General features: G+C 36.6%; 1 protein-coding gene across 1 annotated transcript; it reads left to right on the top strand.

Moving 5' to 3' along the window:
• The first annotated feature begins 1,048 nt into the window (after positions 1–1,048).
• LOC119072413 lies at positions 1,049–2,960 on the top strand. Its single transcript, XM_037177627.1, has one exon. The coding sequence runs from the start codon at positions 1,154–1,156 to the stop codon at positions 2,660–2,662; it is 1,509 nt and encodes a 502-aa protein (XP_037033522.1). The 5' UTR covers positions 1,049–1,153; the 3' UTR covers positions 2,663–2,960.
• The last annotated feature ends 20,697 nt before the right edge of the window (positions 2,961–23,657 follow it).

The raw sequence follows: 23,657 nt of genomic DNA, 5'->3' as shown, positions 1-23,657 counted from the left end.
TTCCACGGCGTGTGAGTGATGATAAAAATCAGCACCATGAAATGAACAGTAAACCCTCTGTTTGCTGTTTATTATGTGCACAATTACTTACATTTCCTCAAGTTCGTAACTCTAGAAAATTGCGAACATACACGCACTGCTCATTTTCTTTTAAAAACGGTGAAAAGAGAAGAAGACACAGGATAATAGTTGAAAATTCATCTGTTATCAACAGAAATGAGCTCTGGCTAATAGTAAAATGATGAAACTATGAAGTGTAAGATCTTCTATAGCTCGATTGAAAATACTTTGATCAAGAAAAGTAGCAGATTCGATATACATGTGCTTGAAAACTTAAACGCTGTTGAGTCGACTCGATTGTCTCGCGGCTAAAGTCATCAGACAAAAATGTAATCTCATACTGCCCCGAAAAACTAATAAACATTCAAAATAAAACGTAAAGCGAATATCCGACGGTAAAACAATAATTTTTCGTGTTTATCATCCGACTGTAAAGAACTGTAACATCAGGACACATTTTTCGTATTAAACAACTAAGGGCGAATGTAATTTATCTCAACTTTGTTCATATAAAATGTTTACAAGCGCAAATGATGTGCATTGCAAATCTAACTTTTCCATTCATATTATCCCAACAATGTAACAAAATGAAATGAAATAAATTCTACGTCAAGTTGAAACGGATAGGTAAAACCGAGCAGGGAAATTTTAGCTTTCAGAAAAGAGGAATGGAAAAAAAAAGAAACCAGAGATTCGCTTTTTCGTTTTGATAACAAAACAATTTATCGTTATTTTTTGTAAATGAAATGAGTTACATGTTTGCCGTGATTAGAGATTTGTACTGTGCTGGATGGCTGAAATTTAGTTGCCGAATACTCAGTAATACGAAACGAATAAAGTACGACTTCAGACATTTTACTACCCTTTATCTGATTCATTGCTTGTACCTATGATTTGACTGGTCGCAGTGTTCACGAAGGTGATATGATTTTCACCAACATTAATGTTTCTAGCCCAGCTTACCTCGTACAATCTGACGAAATCTATTTACCTTTGATAGAATTATACCGGCCTTTCAATTTAATTTCATTTCCGAGTTCGATTCAAAAATTATTTCAAATTTGTTTCTCTACAAAGTCAACAAAATTTTGCAATGGTCGAGGAGTCAGACTTCAAGTTTGATGAAAAGTTGAGACAACAAATTCACTACGATTGGGGCAAGTACTACAAGCGATTGGGAAAGAATGCCGACGCGAAAAAACAGTTTCTCGATTCTTTATCACTGAACGAAAACGCTCATGGCCCAATGGAGCAGCTAAGCAAGTGTCACTTAGAAAGAGGCGATGTTACGGTAGCATTGCATCAAGCCAATCAGTGCCTAAAAACCTATCCGAAAATAACACGAACGAATACTCTGCGAAACGAATGCATTTACGATGGTAATGCATTCGAGGAATGTTTAGTGGAACAATACAGATTGAGTCATGATAAAAGGCCGGTAATTGGATTAGTGGATGCAATAAAATTGACCGAACTCACACTAGAAGGGTCAATTGGAAACCAGACGGGTTCCTTTTTGCATAATTTTCGGCAAGCGCTTTCTGAGATAGACAAAATTGAAGCTCAAGCTGTGGATACCAGACCATTGTGGAAGATCCGTAGAGACAAAGGGGAATGTGATGTGCTCAGTGTTTGTTCGGATAGCAACGAAAGAGTGAAAAATTTTGCCACTATCGAGCATCCATTAGATCTGTATCGCTCTAGGAAGAGGCAAAAGAGAATTCGTTCAATGTATTTTACCACACCGACTATACAGGCCCACGATTTCCTCAGAGGATTAACAAACGATCCGCGTCTCGACTTTCCTCCGAATGACGAAAGTACAAAAGTTATAGGAAATGCTATCGAAGAAGAGCTGAAAGTGTTCGAAAGATTTGAAAATATGCTGCAGCAACGTGAACCGATCTATGCGAAGAGAATTCTTCAAAAGAAACGTAACAGCCGAAAATTCAACGAACACACTTTGCTAAGATTGCAAGAAACTATTGAAAATCTTGCCAAGAATCAACTGGTGAGAATCAAAACTATCAAACTTGCCGATCTTTCCGGCCTGGTAACATACGTGGAAGAAATTATGACCAATTTCTATATGCTCAAGTCCGAGAAAGTTTTTCCAAAGAAATCGGAATTTGTCGAAACAATTTACGACATCGTCGGTAACCGATATATTGACACTATTGACACAAATTCCAAATATCCACCATGCTTTGAACGCGCATTCAGTCGTCACCACGACCATAACTTTGTCGTACCGAAAAGATTTAACTTGTCTCCTGGCCTCCAGAAACCCGTCGATCATTTCTTGAAGCGGCTTCGACATACCGACATTCCAATTGAAAAATGTCACATCGTCCATCAACTATCAAGAATTTTCTTCAATCAAGAAAGGTACGTTGAATCGAAGGAAATGGGCGAAGAACTTGTTAAAGTAGCGACATCGATAAACAGCTACACCTGGATGCAGTTGGGACATTTTCGTGTAATGGTGGTTAACGATGCGTTTGCAGATCGCGATAGTGTTAAACTGGACGTGGAGGCTATTCGAAAATTTAAATCGAACATTAAGTTGTCCATTCGTAACTTTCTGGATAGAATTGATTGATGGGAATATATACGACGGTTTCATAAAAAATATTCGTTGTTCTAATTGAATATGGAAAGCCAACGGGGCTCTTTCTTGCCTTAAACTGATATGTTTTTGCTTGCATCTAAAATCCATGTTCGAATCCATCGAAATGTTCCAATTCCACTGTAGATATTCAAAACTAAATATTTGCCTCAAAACATGGAATGACTGCATCAGATGATGCTCCCCCTTGTTTGGCTTAAAAGTACAAATTCAATGTAAATGTTAAAACACAAAACCAATACAAAATTTAAATAAATCATCTCTAACCATAGTCCCAAGAATCATTTTACACATACACTCTCCCAATATTATATGCATTGTGAACTGAATGCACAAGATGCCACTGTACATCGGGCTGTGCATTACTCACCCACCAAGACCAAATGTCTCTAATAATACAACAAATCCGAATCTATTTAGAAATGCAACATTACATCTCCCACAGAGATAACTTTGATGCTGTGTATAGGAAATCTGCATCTTAATCAAACTTGTCTCTGTGGTTTGTTAGCATTTTCCTCGACAATATTGTCGGTATACTTAAATCCGACAAAACATTCCGATCCTATATTGTGTGTACAGTTTCGAAATCCACACCGAGAGTGCTATAGTCGATATGTGTATAGATATTGAGAATGGTCTCCTTTCGGTATGTAACGTTTATGGGTATGAGGAACACGATGTCCATGAACTATTTGATTCTCGACAAAACACTCTTAAGAGTAAATTATACAAGAACACAGAAACCTTTATTTGAAGGCTAAAACAGCATACAAATTACCGTCGTTGCTACTACAGCATTCAGTTCAACTATGTCTAGCAGACATTGCGTCTATATGGACAAAATTCAGCCTTTGTCATTACGGGTTACGGGTATAAGCTTGTTGTATTAATATTCATCACTCGTCAGCGAATTGCTGTATTGATGTACTTTTGAATACCGGAATCGTTTTTATACGTCAAGTCTATTGGTCTATTCCTTTGATAAAAAATATTCCTGGTGGTGGAAATAACATGAATAAGCTTGAAACGCGTATGCACCGTATTAATTAAAAAAAATAAAAATGTGCCTTAACAACCCATGAAAGGTTTAGGGTTAGATAATTACTTACATAATCTGAGCGGTCAACAACGATGGCAAAAATAAACAATGAGCTCAACCGATGTCGCAAATGTTTAACCAAATGAAGTAAAAGATTTTATTTCCATCCGTAGATAGTATCAGTCAAAAAACCATTAAAGAGTAAATGTGACGCAAGTCCTTTATCTTAAGAATGATTTTGCCAAGGTATCGAACAACTGAGATTCAAGCCACATCCGATCCGAACGATCGACGGCTCTATTAGAATCGTTAGTCTCCCCTGACAATTTTGTGGAACAACTTTTTTCTTGTTGTCTTTTTATTTTTGGCAGCAGAGTTGAAAAAGCTTGCTGTGTCGTATGTTGAAAAAAAATTATTTGTGAACTTAAAGTTGAATTATCTGGCCAATAAACAGACGATTTACTTGGAAGTGTGCAGGTTTGTTGTGCCGTCGGTGTCCAAGGGTGTGACAAGAAATTGAGAAAATTTTACTACTGCGGAGAACTTCCATTGGCTCCCTTGCCGCCACTCGCTGCTGCGGGTCTCTACTTTCAAATGATACCAAACACGCGCGGTACGCAATAGTTTTATCAACAAAAACTTGATCCAAAAAATTTGTGAAAAAAATTTTACAAAAAGAAATTTGTGTCACACGTGGCAGATGATTCCGTTTTCTTCAGTTTAAATTCTTTCAGTACATTTTTTAGCCATTTTCCTAACAAAAGGTTTCTCAACATCTGCCACTTGTGACGCAAATTTCTTTTTGTAAAATTTTCTTTCACAAATTTTTTGTTGATAAAACGTTTGCGTAGTACGCAATGCGTACGACGCACAATGCGTCACCCTCAGCGATATCAGTTATTTTGTAATTAAGATAAAGGACTTGCGTCACATTTACCCTTTAAGGGTTTTTTGACTGATATCACCACTTTTGTAAGTATGCCATTTCAAAACATCAAAAAACCTTATGGAAATGAAAAAGTTCTAGAGAAATCAATCTGAGTTCCAAAATCTAGAGACCAATCTTGGAACACCTCACTTAGATCAAAAATAACCCAAATCCATAAAAAAAACAGGCGGAAGTTAGGAAGTGCCAGAGGAATCAGCTGTCATTTCAAAATATAGGAACCAACCTTGTAACACCTCACTCATGTCGAAAATCACCCAAATCCATAAAAAAATCCGATGGAAGTTAGGAAGTGCCAGAGGAATCAGCTGTCATCCAAAGTTTAGTAACCAACATTGGAACACCTCACTCATGTCGAAAATAACCCAAATCCATCAAAAAATCCGATGGAATTTAGGAAGTGTCAGAGGAATCAGCTGTCATCCCAAAATTTAGGAACCACCCTTGGAACACCTCACTCATGTCGAAAATCACCCAAATCCATCAAAAAATCCGATGGAAGTTAGGAAGTGCCAGAGGAATCAGCTGTCATCCCAAAATTTAGGAACCGACCTTGGAACACCTCACTCATGTCGAAAATAACCCAAATCCATCAAAAAACGAAATTTTGCATTTTTATATGGAAGAACCAGGATTTCTAAATTCAATATCTCAGCCAATTTTGAAGCTGCAGCAACGTGTGATAGCTTGTTGAACTCGTATAGATTCCAGATATCCTAGTTTCGGGATCAAAGGAGCCAGGGCATGGAAGTCAAAAAGTGGCTGTATATATGCTTCGGCGTCCCCAAATTTTTTTTTGTAAAACATTTTTGGTGGTGGCTTACTAACGTGCGGGCATGAATTAGGTCGAGTCAACTAACTGGTTCGATAACTATCCAAATCATACGTGATTGCCGTATTTATTATTATTCATTTAACCGGCATGACAAGAAACTTCGTAAAAATTCATGGGTAAAATGTCTTAGTGACAGATCGTCCAGTGAAACCGTCCCCATACCTATTGTGGACACTTGAAGAAGTTAAACATACTTCAAAGCAAAATTCATATTTTTCGTTTCAGTTAAATTTAGCGTTCTATAAGTAAGTAACAGCAAAGTGGTAGAGTAACAATAGATTACATTAGATGCTGCGAAAGTGATTCGTTACATGAAGCAATAATTTTGTGATAGAAGGGAACTCACCTCTGTGTTTATTAAGCAACGAGCTTCGGTAACTATTTCGACAAGTGTATAAGTAGTCAGCATATCCGAGCCGTATACAACTACTAGAATTGTTTATTAAACAATGTTTAAAAAACTGTTACGGTTAGTTTGCGAGCATCACAAGATTGTTTCCGAATTATTGAATTATATACCAGCATCTAATGTATTCTGGCTTATTGCCAGCCCAACGAAAAATAATTAACAGTAATTCACGTAAAATGAACCTAAAATATTCCTCACGTAAGTAATCTTGTTGTCAAGACGCAAACTGCATTGTAAAGGTCAACTTTCGCATGGGGCGGGCAATAAAATAGTTTTAAAAATATTTGTTCGGTTATGCCTTTCAATGAAGTGGCGTGCTCTCGAGAACATTTTACGTTGTGCAGTCTTGATTATATCTCAAAGTATTCTCTTTGCTTCCCTTATGATGTTGACGTTGAGCAAACATATATGTCAGTTTGTGGACGACCACTTTGATATACATACGATTAAGCGATTTTCAAATTCATCTACTCACCACCACATAAAAACCACCCAATGCAATGTCACCACAATTTATTTAAATGAATTTTGACTAAACGACGTATAGTGGATTTATTATATCTGTAGCAAAAAACTAAAGTTGTGCTCTGTTTGGATTGGTTGGGTGTTTTTATCCTATAAAAACTACGATTTTAGATTTGTATGGTTTTCAAAGCTCTTGTTCTTGGTAAACAGAGTTTAGTAAAATGTTTTTCAGTTTTCTTTAACTTTGTTGGTTGAGGTTTTCACATGAAATTAGTTTATAAAAATTCCACAGAAATAAGAAAATCAAAAATAGAAAGTTTTGTTCGGTAAAACTTCATTTCATGCAATTTGGAAAATAAATTTCGTTAAATTAAAATCAGAAATATTATTAAAATTGTCGTTTAGTCTCTTATATATGAAAGGATGCAAAAAGTTCCATCTCGAACAAAGAGAGGCCAAAACAAGTTGCTGCGGAATTCAAATGAACTGCAATCTCAAAGGAATTTTAAAGGTAAAACCAATTTTGGCTTTTAGATAACTCCAGCTGTATTGTGCATAATGTGCATTGTAGTCGTACCGTAACGTAGCAAATGCTTCGAAATAATATTCCGAAAAAGTTCCACTTGGAAAAGTTTTTTTTTATTATTGGTGGATAAAGTTTACTCTTCTGAGAGAATATTTAACATGGAAATGATTATTTGCATTAGGTAAGAGGAGTAAATGCTTTCTTGATTTTATTATAAATTCGTGTATTAGAGCAGAGCATCAAGGCAATTAGCGAAATATTCTCTAAAGATTACACCTAAATCCAATTACTAGCATAGTTAAGGCATTAACCTCTTACCAACGCGAAACTTGTGACGTTGTAATGTCACAAAATCTGTAACTTTTGTTGCTTAAACTAATATCGAATGTTTGTACGAAATCTTGTACGTCATTTGTTTTAACGTATCTTTCGATAGAACACTAATCGGATCTCATCGCTTATTGCGTGTCATCGTTATCAATAACTTATGACGAATTTGCACAATACCAGCAATACCAACAATACTCAAGATTTGCAAATTCGCAGCTGTATTGTGAAAGGTGTTGACATAGCAACTGAGGATCAGGATGATCAGAAAACGCTGACCAGTGACCGATATCGGCACTCGAGTTCCAAACAGCAATTCCGTCTCAAAGTTCACTTAACATGGGAGGGAAGAGAATCGATTTCTGTGTTTGTTGTCGCTTTTTCTGATGTCTGTTTAAAGCCATTTAGCAATTTATCTGTAAACATTCTAGATGGGGGTATTATAAGTGATCCTAAACGTCCAGTGTAAGGACGCAACATTTGATCTACACTGGATCTTCGATCAACAATAATGGAGAAAGAAGACTGATGCATCGGGTTATTTTCTTCTCTGGTTGTATGGAAGGGCAAGTTAGGCTCAGACTTGGTGAAAGTTAAGGTCAAGGCTGGATCCTTCATGCAGCGAATACAGCGTATGCTGTGAGTTATTATTCACTTCAGATTATACTATTCACTGAGTATATAGAAGAGAAATGGGCAAGTAAGGCTTAGTCCCAAACATACCACAATTTGTAATGTTTGTACGAAATCTTTTACGTCATTTGTTTTAACGTATCTTTTGATTCACTATAAAAAAGAACGCTAATCGGAGCTTGTCGCTTATTTTTTGTCGTCGTTATCAATAACATATGACTACTGAGTAGGAACTTTCAACTGTTATGAGGGATTCTTTTGATTAACAGCTTACCGAAATCGGACACATTTTCTAGTGGAATTTTTAATATGTACCTAGAAAGGACTTCGACCCTAAAAGCCAAAACCTACTTTCAAAAAATTCTTCGAAGCTTGTGTGGTGGCTGGTAAAAAGTGATAAAAAACCAAAAACTTGCACTTTTCTTACAAAAATTTCTCCAGTTACGCGAGCCGTGCAGGGTCGTGTGGGGTCGTGTGGGGTGTCATTAGAAAGGTAATCGCATGTACTAATGAGCCGAAATATGTGCAGTTAAAGTTTTCAAAGTTTTAAAGTTCTCTCTCGACATTTTATAATTTGTTTTACGTGTTATTTTCTTTGACTAATTCTGTGATTAACTCTGACCCTTTTGTTTATTTGAAAATATCAATGACTATTATTATGACGACTATTATGATATTTTTGACTTAGTTAAGTTTTCCGTCCTCGTTGATAAAATGTTTTTACTGAAATTTTTGTATTCCACGCAAATTGATTATTTTGGAATGATAATAAACAGATATTTAAAAAAAAAACGAAGAATTACACTGTTCTTACAGAAATGTCTCGATGTACAAAAACGTACATGGCCGTGTGGGGTATCATTTGAAGGGGTAATTTTATGTGCTTTCGGGCCAAATAGGGTCTTATGTGGTTTGGATGCATATATCATAAAAAATAAGTTGAAATGTTTAAGTGCCCATATTTCATCGCATATATATCCAAACCCCATAAGACCCTATTTGCCCCAAAAGCACATAAAATTACCTTTGATCTACCTGACAGTTTATATTAATTGTACAAAATTCGATTCCAATTAGTTCCACGGGTACCAGCTGTCATTCACACGTTCATTCTTTCTCGCCAGGACCAACTTATTATTTCTGTGCAATCACACATGTAGAGTAGACGCGTGAGCTGCTGTTGTCATTCCTGATATTAGATGCTGTGCATTACATAAATGATCTATTTTGTGATAATGAGTCGAACTTATATTACACATGTGTGTCTTTTAGCGACATGCTTTGGGAACGGTTATTTTGTCAAATACATAGAGTGTTGACGGAGAGCGATTTGTGACCAAAATCAACTAATCTATGGGTCAAACGTGCAAATAAGAGGAATTTACATACAATACACCTTTAAACTGGACTTACTCTCAACGTTTTTTATTCAATCATGAATTTTTGACAGCTGACCCACAGATCAGTTAAATTTAAGTGATTTTCGCTATCCTTGAACACACTATACAGTGTTGAAAGAGCGTAAAAGAGAGAAAAATGACCAGTTGCTTAACTGGTTTCGATGGGTGATGGGTCCAGTTAACTAGGAACAAACCAGTTAATTTAACTGAGCTCGATGGGTGAACACTCTTTTTGAATTTCTCTTTTAACACTATGCATCCGAGCCGAAGGCGAAGTATGTAACTGTATGTGTCAAAAAAACACACATCGAAATGGGGCTATATCGGTGAGTTTGTCGCTTTTTGTACCAACCATTAAAATAATTCTAAATTACTATACACTAAAATCTCCGACGATATGCTCAAAACTAGCGTGTAAAACATCACAGTTGTAAGTAATCAAAATCAACTAAACCCACTCACCTTTCTATCACAGTTCCAAGTGTGCTAACACATTTGTACATGATGTCGTCGACATAAAATTGAATCCAATTCACTCTGTTTGATACATTATTCAATGCGTTTACAAATTCAATAAACAAAATATCAACTCAACAACATCCTCTTCAAAGCCCCTAACTCAGCTGCAAAATTTTGGTGGTCTCTGACACAGACACAGCAATAATGAGTATTCATCAACGCCGAGTCCCATCAAAATATGTGTATAATATTCATGTTGAGTGGATGATATTAATAGTTGATATTTTATAAATATTCCTCGCTCTCTGTAGATGGTTTAACTATTTTCATTTCTATAAAAAAATGAAAATTGGACCCAATAAATTTTGTTGTTTTTTTTTGTGTCGACAGCATGCTGGTCGAATTTGATAACACTCCCAAAGGATGTAATTCAATAAAAATAAAAATCAACACAATATTTCATTGAGCGAATCTAATATAGAGAAAAAAATGGTTTCGCCGGTCATTCCCTCTATTTCAGCGGATATCAATTTTAGCTGATTTTTTTTTGGTTCACAAATTTCAAATATTTGGTTTGTTGCATTTTTGTTGGGAAATGTATTTAACATTTGATGCTTCACTGTGCTCTTTCGTAATTGATTCGATTAAATAAATAAATATTTTCCGTTGTGATAGCCTATCAGTTTCTGTTTATCAATTTTTCATCTTTTCAACAATTTAATTCAATCAACTGATCGAACATTCGGCTCCATTAATCATTTAAATTTCACACCCCCAGAGTATCCATATATACGATAGGTGATATACATCCTTAAAGTCAATCGATTTTGACCCTCACTTTTTTGATATCAAACCAAATTTACAATTTGCCAATGTGAAGGTCTATTTAACGGAAGAAAACCCGTATAACGTATGGAGTGAATTTATTGTACATTTTTGTTCCAATAGACTTGATTGTAATATATTAAGAAGCTCCTTGACGAACAGAATTTATGCTCAGTGATGGCTTCAATAAGATTAATGAATCGTATAACGGAAAGATTGTATTGATTTCGTGTCAATGTTGACAGACTTTTTTTGTGTGTGGACGTTTGCCTATTTGTTACTTCTTTATAAAGGATGTCGTTACCAGTTCGTCTACATTTTCAATTACCTGTGACGACGAATTGACAAGCCACCAAAATATATACAAATTCTTTACTCACAAAAAAGTTGGGAAATTCCGCAAAGAGCTTGAACAAAAATTAAAGAAATCTAAGCCAGTAGAGGAAGTTTGAAAACCCACACATTTTTTGTATTATTGTTTACTGGCTCTTTTTGATGTCTTGATATGAACATACATCCAAAAATTGTCTATTTTCAAACTTCCGTGCGTGTAGGTTCGTATGACACTGCAGTAGAGTTCATGAAGGCTAAAATAAAATAACTTATGAAATATATATTGGCTCCAGTTTGTCCTCCTCGTCCATTATAGCACGGCATAGTAGAATTGAGAGTGACACAAAGAGCCATGGAACGGAGTATGCTTGGAATAACACTCAGAGACAGAATGACGAATCAATGGATTCGACAACAAACCAGGGCAATGGATCGTACGAAATGGAAAGAAGTTGGAGAGGTCTACATCCAGCAGTGGATAGAAATAGGCTGAAAACGAAGAAGAAGAAGAATAGAATAAGCCAGGCAGTAGCGCTTGATTTGACTAGGGACCTGAATTATCGACTAGACTTATATTTTGGGAATACAATTAAGTCAATTTATGTCAGAGTTCATTTAAGTTCATTTTCACTAAGGTCCCTTATTTGAGTTTTCACTTCAATAATTGTTTCATATGTTTCACTGGACCACATTCGCCAGAGTTCATCGTTTTCGTCACTAACAGATGATATACTGAAAATAACCTTGGAAAGGTCACCTAACTATATGCGCACTCAACACGTATGACTAAAGTAAACTAGCTGTTTAGAATGTGTTTTGATTGCATATTAGACAAGAAGAGTGTGTTTGTTGATCAGCTGGTGAAGTTCAGCTGTTGCTGATTCTGCACAAGCTTTACGTTTAATAATTGTAAATTTTCTCTGATTTTTTGAACTTTTACCATAGAACTAGTCCCAGGACAAAGGAAAATCGAATTAAAATGATCGATTCTCAGGATTTCAAGTGTATCATGATTCGTAAGTCAAAAAAAGTATAGACTTACATAGCGAACGGCTTCTATAACATTTGCAGAGTTTTTTCAGTATAATCGAACTTTTGTGCGCTCACGTATATACTGGTTAGGCATCATATGAGCTTTTATTTACACTGAATAAAGCCTGCAAATGTATTAAAAACTGTTCAGATGCTCACTATACAGGTACTGCATATATACTTGTTTCCAAATTACGATACACTGAAAATCCTCGGAATCGATCATTTTAATTCGATTTTCCTTTAATTTTGTTATTTTCCTTATTACTTGAAAAGTTGTTCCATCTGTGGCAACACTGCACACATTTGTCTCGCGCGCACTAAACGCACTCATTGTAAACTGTCATTTAGTTTTGACGTTTTCCAGAACGTTCATGATTTGTACATTTGACATTTAGATTGGTATATAAGAACGGTTTATGTATCGGAGAGAAACAGATCCATCTCAGCTCTCATCGAGTTCAGATCTCAATAAATAAATAATTATGGAGGAAACATTTCTTGTTTCATTACTGCTTCCCCATAAATTGGTGACCCCGACGTTCAGCCTTATGCTGCGAACACGTCTTTTTATAACCAATTTCTATTTTAGCATAATCTTACCTGCTAAAATACACAAATTGGTCAACGCGATGTTCACAAAGTTTTTACTCTGAATAAGTCAGGCTTCTGATAAGGTCATAGCATATCGGTGACCACGAGTAGCTTCAAGCAACTCTTCTGACTGCTACCTACTAGCACAGTCATAATAAATCAGAATAATTTCTGCTCTCAACGAGAAAGCACCTTTCTCTTCAGCAACATTCTCAACCAATTCATTTTAACTGGCTTGCAGCCATAAAATTCAGTTGGTCAGACTGACGCTCAGCAAAGTTTACACAGCACGTGAAGGTAGTCACACTGATAGCTCAACGCTGTGATAACAGTAGTGTACTGTTTGCTTTATGGCGTCATCGACTAGGTGAGCCCGTCGCTCAAAACACCTACTCAGGACTACAACCAATTCATTTTTGCTAGCAAATTGGTTAGTCAAACTTTTATAAGATCGTTGAAGTATGAAGACTGCTATAGCCGTTAAGCGCAGTCAAATTATTTAATCTCGGAACACAGTTTAGCTCATACGTGAATTAATTGCTACTGTTCACCCGAATTAAATTTAAAGATACTTAATGACACAGACAAGAGAACTTTCGCTCCAACGTCCTAACTACGCATCAACACTTCGTTCGTTGAGCTCTTCAACTCGTTGAATAGTAATTGGACCAGGACTTTGTGTCTTCTATGCACAGTTACGGTTTAAGCCTGTCCTACTGCATCGAATCCGTTGACTACCATCATCACTAGTTTTCTTGTCTCAGCTGGAACCTTTTCGACAAACGACTCGTTTCTCGGTTCCACCTGCGATTTATTTTCTAACTCAGCTCTTTCGTTCTCTTATTCAGACTCGGCTGCGCAGCCCACCTGATAGAACGAAAATTAAAGGTTGAAAGCTTCAATAATGTTTACCAACTAAAGGTTTCACTTTCCCTGCTCAGAACCCTCTGTGTCACGAAAGTAGCCTGGTAGCCGTTACTTTTGGAAGGCTAAGCAATACCTGGTTAAAAGTATATTTGCTTTTCGATGTCAGCTCTCATTATCTATCGAGCATGGGAATCCCTAGCTTCTGCTATATTCCGGTAATTGCAGTAGATATGATCATTTTTGCATCAAGCCAGGCGCTTAAATTCTTGAGCACATCCGTGCGCGGTAACACGACATTTTTTCATCATTGTGCGGATTATGAATGTTTATTCAACGCGTGTCTGTTGTTTATAAGTTCACCCGCTGGTGGTAATCGATGCTGATTCACTAGCTTGGCGTAAGCCCAGTTCATCAGTTTTCAACCTCACTCATGGCATCTCGGGCGTCCGATGGTTTTGAAAAACTTAACCTAACGCGTTTTTCCGGAAATTTTTCCTCATCGGCCCTCCGGCTCTCGAGCGTTGCTGCGACAAAGACACGCTTCGCAATTTCTCCGAGTACCTTCAAGTTTCAAGAATTCAGAATTACACTTAGAATTATGACAGCACGGGATTTGACTTTTTCTGTCATCCTTTGACGCTTACAAGTAATTAATTCTCACTTTTCGTGGCGGTCACGTTGCCCTTAAAAGTAATTGACTGACCGTCAACTATCTCTATTAAACTCAATCTTCGTCGGCTATCGTCGATTGATTGTGAGATATGATGTAGGCAGCTTTGAATGTCCCGCGGCAATTTCGATCGTTCCCCTCACGGAACACGTTGCTAAGCTAGCAATATCTGCCTATTCGGTCTTCAAACCGCTCTTTACATTCGTCAACCAACGCAAAACTGCCTCTTTCGGTTGATATTCGTATTCCATACGGAATAACTAAAGGTTTCCATTTACGTATTGACATTGTCAAAACCACTTCCCTATTCGGAAAGTTTCAAATGTCTAACACGTACTCGCTTCGTTCAGCGTACTCACACGTTGTAGATGTAAGAGTTCTGGTTCCGATTACAAGAAACTCAAACTTGTTCATCGTCAGACTCCGTCAAGCTACCCTCGCTTAAACGGTCAACCAACGCAACCTGCCTCTTACGGTTGATTTATTTTCCAAGCGTTTACAGAGCTATGACTCTGAGCAAATCAATTTTCTAATATGAACTCCATATTACCAACGCAGCGATCGGTGGAGTTAATCAGTTCAAATACAACGACTGTTCACCTATCCACCTATAATCGTGAATCGTTATGCGTTTACGCTTTGATCAAGCGCTTCTAATTGGGTTGGAAGCCTGCAAGCAAGACTGATCACAAGCCATTCATTTTTTGATTTTAAATCAAAAGCCCTCGATCAAACATTCAGCTTTCTTCACGAAAGAATGTTTCCGGGCAGTTCAAAATCTTTCGCTTTCGAATATGTTCCAGTCGAATATCCGAAGCATCAACGACAAGTTCCCACCGTAGTGAACCCATTGAAAATTATTGGAGCACAGCAAGCGAATTGGACAAACATGTACCTACTCTCCGATCCACGTGGCTCACGAATCCAAATGTATCAGCACAGCACATTTCGCACAACGATTTTATATGAAACTTTATATTAATTTGTAAAAACTCTACATTGTGTTTAGCTTAAGATTTTGATTTGTGATTCATTTTTTTGCGAGTTCTTTCTATTTTGTCAAAATCCCTAGTCTTTTCTAAGAGGGGAGTTATGTGGCAACACTGCACACATTTGTCTCGCGCGCACTAAACGCACTCATTGTAAACTGTCATTTAGTTTTGACGTTTTCCAGAACGTTCATGATTTGTACATTTGACATTTAGATTGGTATATAAGAACGGTTTATGTATCGGAGAGAAACAGATCCATCTCAGCTCTCATCGAGTTCAGATCTCAATAAATAAATAATTATGGAGGAAACATTTCTTGTTTCATTACTGCTTCCCCATACATCCATTGGTGGAAAAGGTTAGAGCACAACAAGTGTATGCACACAGTAAAAAGAGCACTCCTCGCGACTGAATTATTTATTGGTTTTGCAGTATCGAAGGTATACATAATTTGTTGGAAACTTAATCTAACAGCCAGAGGTTCGCGAGAGTATTTAATTTTATTTAGTTGAAGAGATTATAAAGACCTTGTTTGGATAAGGCTTTAAATAATTAATGCAAACAGTCTGGGATTTTCATTTCAAAAACAAATTGTCAAAACGTGATAACACCTGAAATTTCGCAATACAAGGTGACAAGAGAGGAGAGAGAGAGAGTAAAAAAAAACATCATCAACAAACTAAATAACACTCCATACGACACACAGCGCTACGGCAAGGTATTTCTTCATTTTAAATTCATCCTTTTCTTTGTATAATTTAGCATTAAGTAAACTTTGCAGTCTAAAGTTCACAATTAGCATAAATTCAATTTGTCGTCATCATTAAGTTCTCGTCGCTTTCAATCATGCATCCACACACATTATATTACGAAATACTGTGTCGTCTGCAAACAATATGCAAATCACCATAAACATAATTGAGAGTATGTTTAAATTCCACTTGCAATATAAAGTGTTACAACCCAGTGAGAATTGTATACGGCTGAATGTAATTCACATTATGTATAGCAACGGTTAAGAGTGCAAATGCCATAGAAATAAACGCAAAACTTTTAATATCGCAGCACATACAAAATTTAAGCCGCGCCAAAGTTCTGCCACCTAAGGGATGAAATAAGCGCTACAAAAACGTTAAATTATTGTGTGTACGACATTTAAATGCATTAGGGGTGTATGCGAATGTATATTCGCTATCCACCATATACCATTGGAACACACTCATATCGTTCTTTGGGTAACATTATGGGTAACATAATTCCACTTGTTCTGTTTTATGCCTGCATAAATATTTGGACGGAGGTTGTTTCGCTGTTTTACATGAATTTGTATATAACATTTCGTGTTGAATTTATATGTCCGCTTTTTAATCAACTAATTAAATAGTCTGGCCCCAAAAACTGTCATGTGTGGGCATTCAAATTGAGTGGGGGACTACTCTCTGGTAAATTTAGTATAATATTGGATGTGTTTTCGGTTGTTTAATTGTACATTTTGGGAATAAATGCCGTGTAAACAATGAATCCAATGGAATATAAGATTTAAATTAGGTGAATGGCATTTATGCGGAGTCGACAATTGAAAATGAGCTAATCTGAAAACGTATAATTGAATATCGTTCGGTCGCAATTGATTTACTGATTTCATATTGAAAGGCAAGAGTTTTGTGTATCCGTGATCATGGGCGCCCGTGACGCAAGTCCTGCAAGTCCTACTACTAAAAAAAAAAACATTTGTCTTAGACTGCGGAACCATATATACAGCAAATATTGAAGTTCTACAATTCAATTCCATATCACACCAAATTAGCTTCAAAAAAATCTGTGCGACCGTACGAGTTCTACGAGCTATCACACGTTAGTGTTAAAATTTGACCACAAAAAAAATCTTCCAAGGAGCTGCATTTTCATACAAATGGTCGATTTCAGTACTTCTAACGAAACGAAAAAATCCTACGTTAGGTACTTTGTTAGTCCGTCCGCCCTTCCGCCCGTGTTTCCTATCTCCTAAAGTTTTCTCTAGAATTTCTTGAAATTTTGGGAGTAGATTCGGCTTTTGTCTATTCTTCCAGGACTCTATTTTAATAATTTTCTTAACAGTACTTTCCTCAACATCTGCCACTTATGACGCATTTTTTTGTAAAATGTTTTTCTAGAATTTTTTCGGTCAAAATTTGCGTTTACAATTTTTGCGTGCAAGCGCTAAGCGGTAATAGAGAACGTTAGCTAAACGGCCGCTAACGCTAATTTCCAACGCTAAATCCCCCGCTAACGCTAAAATCAACGGTAATTCCCTGTCAATAAATGGCACCATTGTGAATGCATACACATGGACGGCGCAATTTTCGATTTATTTTCATTTAAAAGGTCATCCGGATCAATATTTTATTACTGCAATCCGTAGATCTAATTTGCAGGAAGGCAGCGACACTGTGCTGGAAAAAATCTATAAACTTTACAATGTGCTGTTCGGCGACAAACATCCTTTACTACACAACAAACACGTGGTTAACCTGCAATTGAAACACATGAAATTATTTTTGTGATTATTACTTCCACAATGTGATCGGATCAATATTTTATCAATGCAATTAGTAGATCTGACTTGTAGGAAGCCAGCGGTATTAAGCTGGAAAAGTTTTATTCACTTTTGATTGCAATAAAACGTTTTACGAATGGCATTTTCCAACTACATGTTCGTCGTGTGGAGGATACTATTTGTAACATTAAAAAGATAATAAACGAGCCATCAGAACAGTCGGAGCGTTTGCTGCGACTGAGCCCCGTACAAACCCGTATATCTATTGCGTACGTGACCCTAGTGCGTCTGTCACCCTACTTTGACCGTAAGCCTATGCGCCGGTTAAAGTAGTTAAAGTAAAATTATTATGTAATGTGTACATCTTATAAATTGCGCATAGCGCAATTACGAAGCCCCGTACGACGTTCCTTTCAAATAAAACAAAAATTTCAAATAGCCCTAAAATTTTAATTTATTGAGTATAAATACACATAGGGCCTAGTATCGGCCTCAGTCCGAGGATCCAATTTTTTTTTTCAACTACATTCTATTCGGCCTTTGATTACCTTCCAAATGAAACAAAAAATACGAAAAACGGATGAAATTTGCTCGAGTTATATGTAAAATACACATAGGGCCCTAGTAGCGGCCTTAGTCCGAGGACCCAAATTTAATTTTTTTTTTCAACAACATTCTATTCGGCCTTTGATTACCTTCCAAATGAAACAAAAATTACGAAAAACGGATGAAATTTGCTCGAGTTATATGTAAAATACACATAGGGCCCTAGTAGCGGCCTTAGTCCAAGGACCCAAATTTAATTTTTTTTTCAACAACATTCTATTCGGTGTTCGATTATCTTTCAAATGAAACAAAAATTACGAAAAACGGATGAAATTTACTCGAGTTGTATGTAAAATACGCATAGGGCCCTAGTAGCGGCCTTAGTCCGAGGACCCAAATTTAATTTTTTTTCAACAACATTCTATTCGGCCTTTGATTACCTTCCAAATGAAACAAAAATTACGAAAAACGGATGAAATTTGCTCGAGTTATATGTAAAATACACATAGGGCCCTAGTAGCGGCCTTAGTCCGAGGACCCAAATTTAATTTTTTTTCAACAACATTCTATTCGGCCTTTGATTACCTTTCAAATGAAACAAAAATTACAGAAAAACGGATGAAATTTGCTCGAGTTATATGTAAAATACACATAGGGCCCTAGTAGCGGCCTTAGTCCAAGGACCCAAATTTATTTTTTTTTTTCAACAACATTCTATTCGGTGTTCGATTATCTTTCAAATGAAACAAAAATTACGAAAAACGGATGAAATTTACTTGAGTTCTATGTAAAATACACATAGGGCCCTAGTAGCTTTTCACTTCTAAGGCCCTAACTCACGGTCCACTCACCCGATTTTAAAAAACTTTTTTTTCCTAGATTGGTATTGACAATACCTATCATTTGCCGTGTCATTTACATTTCCATCGTTTATTTTGCCATAAATATCACCAAAAGACCTTAAATCACTTAGGTGGCCCTAACTCACGAAGGGCCGACCCGAATATGCCCATCTTCGAACTTAGCCTCACTATTTTGACTATCTTTCAGGGAAAAAAAAATTTTGAAATCGGATTTGATTTACTCAAGATATCGACGTGACGGACAGACGGACAGACGGCCCAAATTTTTATTGCGGATTCGTCATCTATGAACATAGGCAAACACTTTGCCCTTACCGTCTGCTTCGAATTCCATCAATTACACACGGCATCGTAATCCTATAAGCCCCTTCGTACTTCGTACGGGGCTAAAAACGTTTCCAGCTTAATACCGCTGGCTTCCTACAATTCAGATCTACTAATTCTATTGATAAAATGTTAATCCGATCACATTGTGGGAGTAATAATCACAAAATTATTTTCAGGTGTTTCAATTGCAGGTTAACCACGTGTTTGTTGTGTAGTGTAGGATGTTTGTCGTCGAACAGCTCATTGGAAAGTGAATAGATTTTTTCCAGCACAGTGTCACTACCTTACTGCAAATTAGATTTACGGATTGCAGTAATAAAATATTGATCCGGATGACCTTTTAAAATAATAAATGAAACATAGCTAACGCCGACCCGTACGAAACACCTATTCGTATCAAAAGCCTTTAATGTGAAACTCTTCATTTCTCTTACTTCATTTTCTTCTCTGCTGAAAAACTATTCTCCCTTTAAAATCACTTACATTATCCACTCTTTGCCTTGTTATCATATACAACTAAATTGCCGGAGGCAATATAGACAGCCCCGTACGAAGACAAATTTCATAAATTCCTATTTAAACAGCTATATACCGCTATATTTAACTATATTTCACTAAAAATAAACATTTCACAGATAAATATATGCTATTATATAGCTCTATATGCCTGTATATAGCTCAATATAGCTGTATATAGGTATATATAGATGTCCGTATATGGAATCCCTGAAACCCCACACACATAACAAATTATTTCCATGTTAACAGAAACTCTCTAAGTATCATTTTTCCCAAGATATTTCTATTTTACTAAAATTCAATATGGCCGCCGGCAGCCATTTTGTTAGGAGACCGGAAATAGTACCGACGCTTTACATTCGTTAATACCTTTCAAACAAAAAAAAAATTCATGAAATTCGGTCAAAATTTACTCGAGATATTGTCAAAATACACCACGTTCACTGTACTTCCGAGTAGCCAGATAAGAGCTCACTCCAAGAGACCTAGCTCACGCTCCGGAGAACATAATTTCATAAAAAAAATTTTCCCTGATTGGTACGGTCAATACCTATCTAATAAAGCTAAAACAGACGAAATATGTTGAAATGTGGCCGACCTACAAGCAAAAACTGCTTGCCGCCCTGTGCCTGTTCCACACCAAGGGGTCTAACTCACGAGTCGGTCGTCCGATTTCCATAAACTTTTTTTTTGTCGATCGGTATTGTAAATACCTTTTATTTGACGTATCACTTACAAGTTTAACGTTTAAATGTCCGGAGATATCTTCGAAAAACCGTAAAGCACTTATTGGGCCACAGCTCGGGAGGGGTCGCTCTAAAATCACTCATCTTCGAACTTAGCCTGTCTTTTGACATTACCAAACGGGGAAAAAAAGAATTTTCAAAATCGGATGCGTTTTACTCAAGTTATCGTGCAGACAGACAGACGGACATTTTTTTTTTCGCGGATTTGGCATCTCTAGACAACCACAATAGGTTTCCCCTTACTCAGGGAGTCCAATTGTAGGAAGCTGAATTGTAGGAAGCTGGAAACGTTTTTTATTCTCTTTTTAATGTTACAAATAGTATCCTCCACACGACGAACATGCAGTTGGAAAATGTCATTCGTAAAACGTTTTATTGCAATCAAAAGTGAATAAAACTTTTCCAGCTTAATACCGCTGGCTTCCTACAAGTCAGATCTACTAATTGCATTGTGGAAGTAATAATCACAAAATTAATTTCATGTATTTCAATTGCAGGTTAACCACGTGTTTGTTGTGTAGTTGAGGATGTTTGTCGTCGAACAGCACATTGTAAAGTTTATAGATTTTTTCCAGCACAGTGTCGCTGCCTTCCTGCAAATTAGATCTACGGATTGCAGTAATAAAATATTGATCCGGATGACCTTTTAAATGAAAATAAATCGAAAATTGCGTCGTCCATGTGTATGCATTCACAATGGTGCCATTTATTGACAGGGAATTACCGTTGATTTTAGCGTTAGCGGGGGATTTAGCGTTGGAAATTAGCGTTAGCGGCCGTTTAGCTAACGTTCTCTAATAATTTATTGCAAAGCCACAATATCGTCCCGCATCTCTGCTATAAACGCTATGATGACTGACATAACTTTTAATATTAATTCATAATTATCTGATGTCACACCAATTGCTAATTTCTGTTGCCGCGATGGACTTTATAAAAATACCTAATTGATATTGTCCATTGTGATGAGTTAGTCTCCAATATCATTATCGGTTTGGTTGACATTTTCAAGTCACTCAAGTCAAAAGATCGAAAAGTCTTTCAAAGTTCCAACCGCGGGCGGTCGCGACTTTCGAAAAGATGACAAGGCACGGAGCAATCATCATCTGCTATCGTCAACGGCAACTAGAACTAAAAAGGAACTCTAGGTAACCGTAACATCGTCTTATATACACAGTTAATGTCAAAACAAATGAAGTTAAAGATTTTATTTCAGTCTGAAGTAGTAGATTCGATATTCTTGCTTAGTCTCTTAAAGATTAACAGCAACGCTCGAAGTGCTTGTCTTAATTGTTATTGAAATTTTGTATTTAGCTCTGAATTCCTACAATCAATTCATATAATTCCCTGAACTTTTGCGGACAGCTACAGTATTAGATCTGCTAACTCTATGCAATGGTCTGGGTTATCCAACCAAGAATGTTCAATAAGAATATCTGCATGATTAGTATTTGATTGCAATGTTATAGTCTCAAATAACTTCATCAAAATTAACTGCAACCTCATAAATGATTCAATAGATTTTGTGCTTGAGCAAGATATCACAAAACTAATTATTATCTAACCCAGATTTAACCAACATAATTATCATCCGTATCATCATGCCATTGCCGCATCCGCTATTCAATAACTTCCACTTTGATGTGGTCGTCTAATGCAATGTAGTGGAATCACATGTGTATGAATATTGAATGAAATGTCAAGTTTTGTTTGCACAAAGATCTGAATTAATCGATTATCAAAAGCTCCATCATCTCATTAATTATTAGGTGAGCTAATAAAGATTTGTTAATACAGTATAGACGAACGATTAAATGAAATGTGCATACGCATACAACACCAAACGTTATGCAGCTACAGCAAACTGTGTATTGCCGTTGGTGTCTTTGTTTGTTCGAACATTTATCCAATTCTCTGTTAGAGAGTTGATTCAACACAAATTCCTTAGAGCTACTGTCTGCACCTCGACCTCCAATCTTTGCAAACTTTAACTGGAGAGATTAAAAACTGATTACTGTTCTGGATTCCTGAGGTCATGTGCATTTTATTTGACTAAAATCCGTCGAGTTCAAAACTAATTATTTTTCTGTTGACATTGGCTTTGTTTCAGCGGTCAGTGAAATTGTGAAATAGGAAAAAGTTCCCTATCGGCAGAGTTTTGATAGAATTGAGAAAAGAGAAGTGACGCCGTAATCCGTCTGCTGAAGTTCAGAATGATTGTATTTATAAATTGACTTAGAACTTAAATTTAAAATGAAACGCAAATGAGGAGTCCTTGTCAGTAAACATCCTTAGCAATGCAAACGTCAGTCCGAGAAAATTAGAGAAAGAACAATAAGGACTATAGCATTCAGAGTCGATTCGCAAAAACTTCCTACAGCTCATATGGAATAGGGATTCGCCGACGGCGATCCAAACGAGTTATGGCTTAACTGACTCTCTGAGAGTTTCGTGGAACAAAATCTTTCGCGAAACACTCTTTTTAGACTATCATGACTATCAGCAAAATGAAAAAAACTGAAACTTTTGAAGGGCTCTGTCCGGTAGGAAACCAGTAGGAGAGGAAGCTTTAACCCGGAGTTTTGTAGCTGACTTCACGCACTAACCATTAATACCCTACTCGACCATATCCACCACACAGGGTATTCACTCGCATCTCTTTCGAAGTATTTGAGAGACATTTGACATTCATCATTTTTCACCAGCCGCTCACTGAGAGTGTAATTGTTGCTACCTTCACTATGTCGAACGTCAACTTGTGTAACGAACATAATTTTTGATTTTATTTTATTTTCAATTTTATTTGCTTCCAAATTTTATTTTCAATAAAAGTAACGTCGGAAATCAAACGATAGGTAAAATAATTAAGTCGGAAACCGTTGTATTTTCTGTTGAATATAATAATTTCCACAAATTTAGGATGCCGATTTATTGTTTTGTTCCCGAATGCAAAACGATTGGAACCAAAGGATTTCATCGTTTTCCGGCTGATTCAGAGTTGAGAGAGACATGGATGGAAAAGACAAACACGCTTCACCTAAACCCAACAAAAAATCACAAAATCTGCCACAAACAT

Source organism: Bradysia coprophila (genome assembly GCF_014529535.1).
Source record: "Bradysia coprophila strain Holo2 chromosome IV unlocalized genomic scaffold, BU_Bcop_v1 contig_81, whole genome shotgun sequence".
Lineage (NCBI taxonomy): Eukaryota > Metazoa > Arthropoda > Insecta > Diptera > Sciaridae > Bradysia > Bradysia coprophila.
Note: the sequence above shows the minus strand (reverse complement) of the source record. Positions and strands in the feature narration are given on the sequence as shown.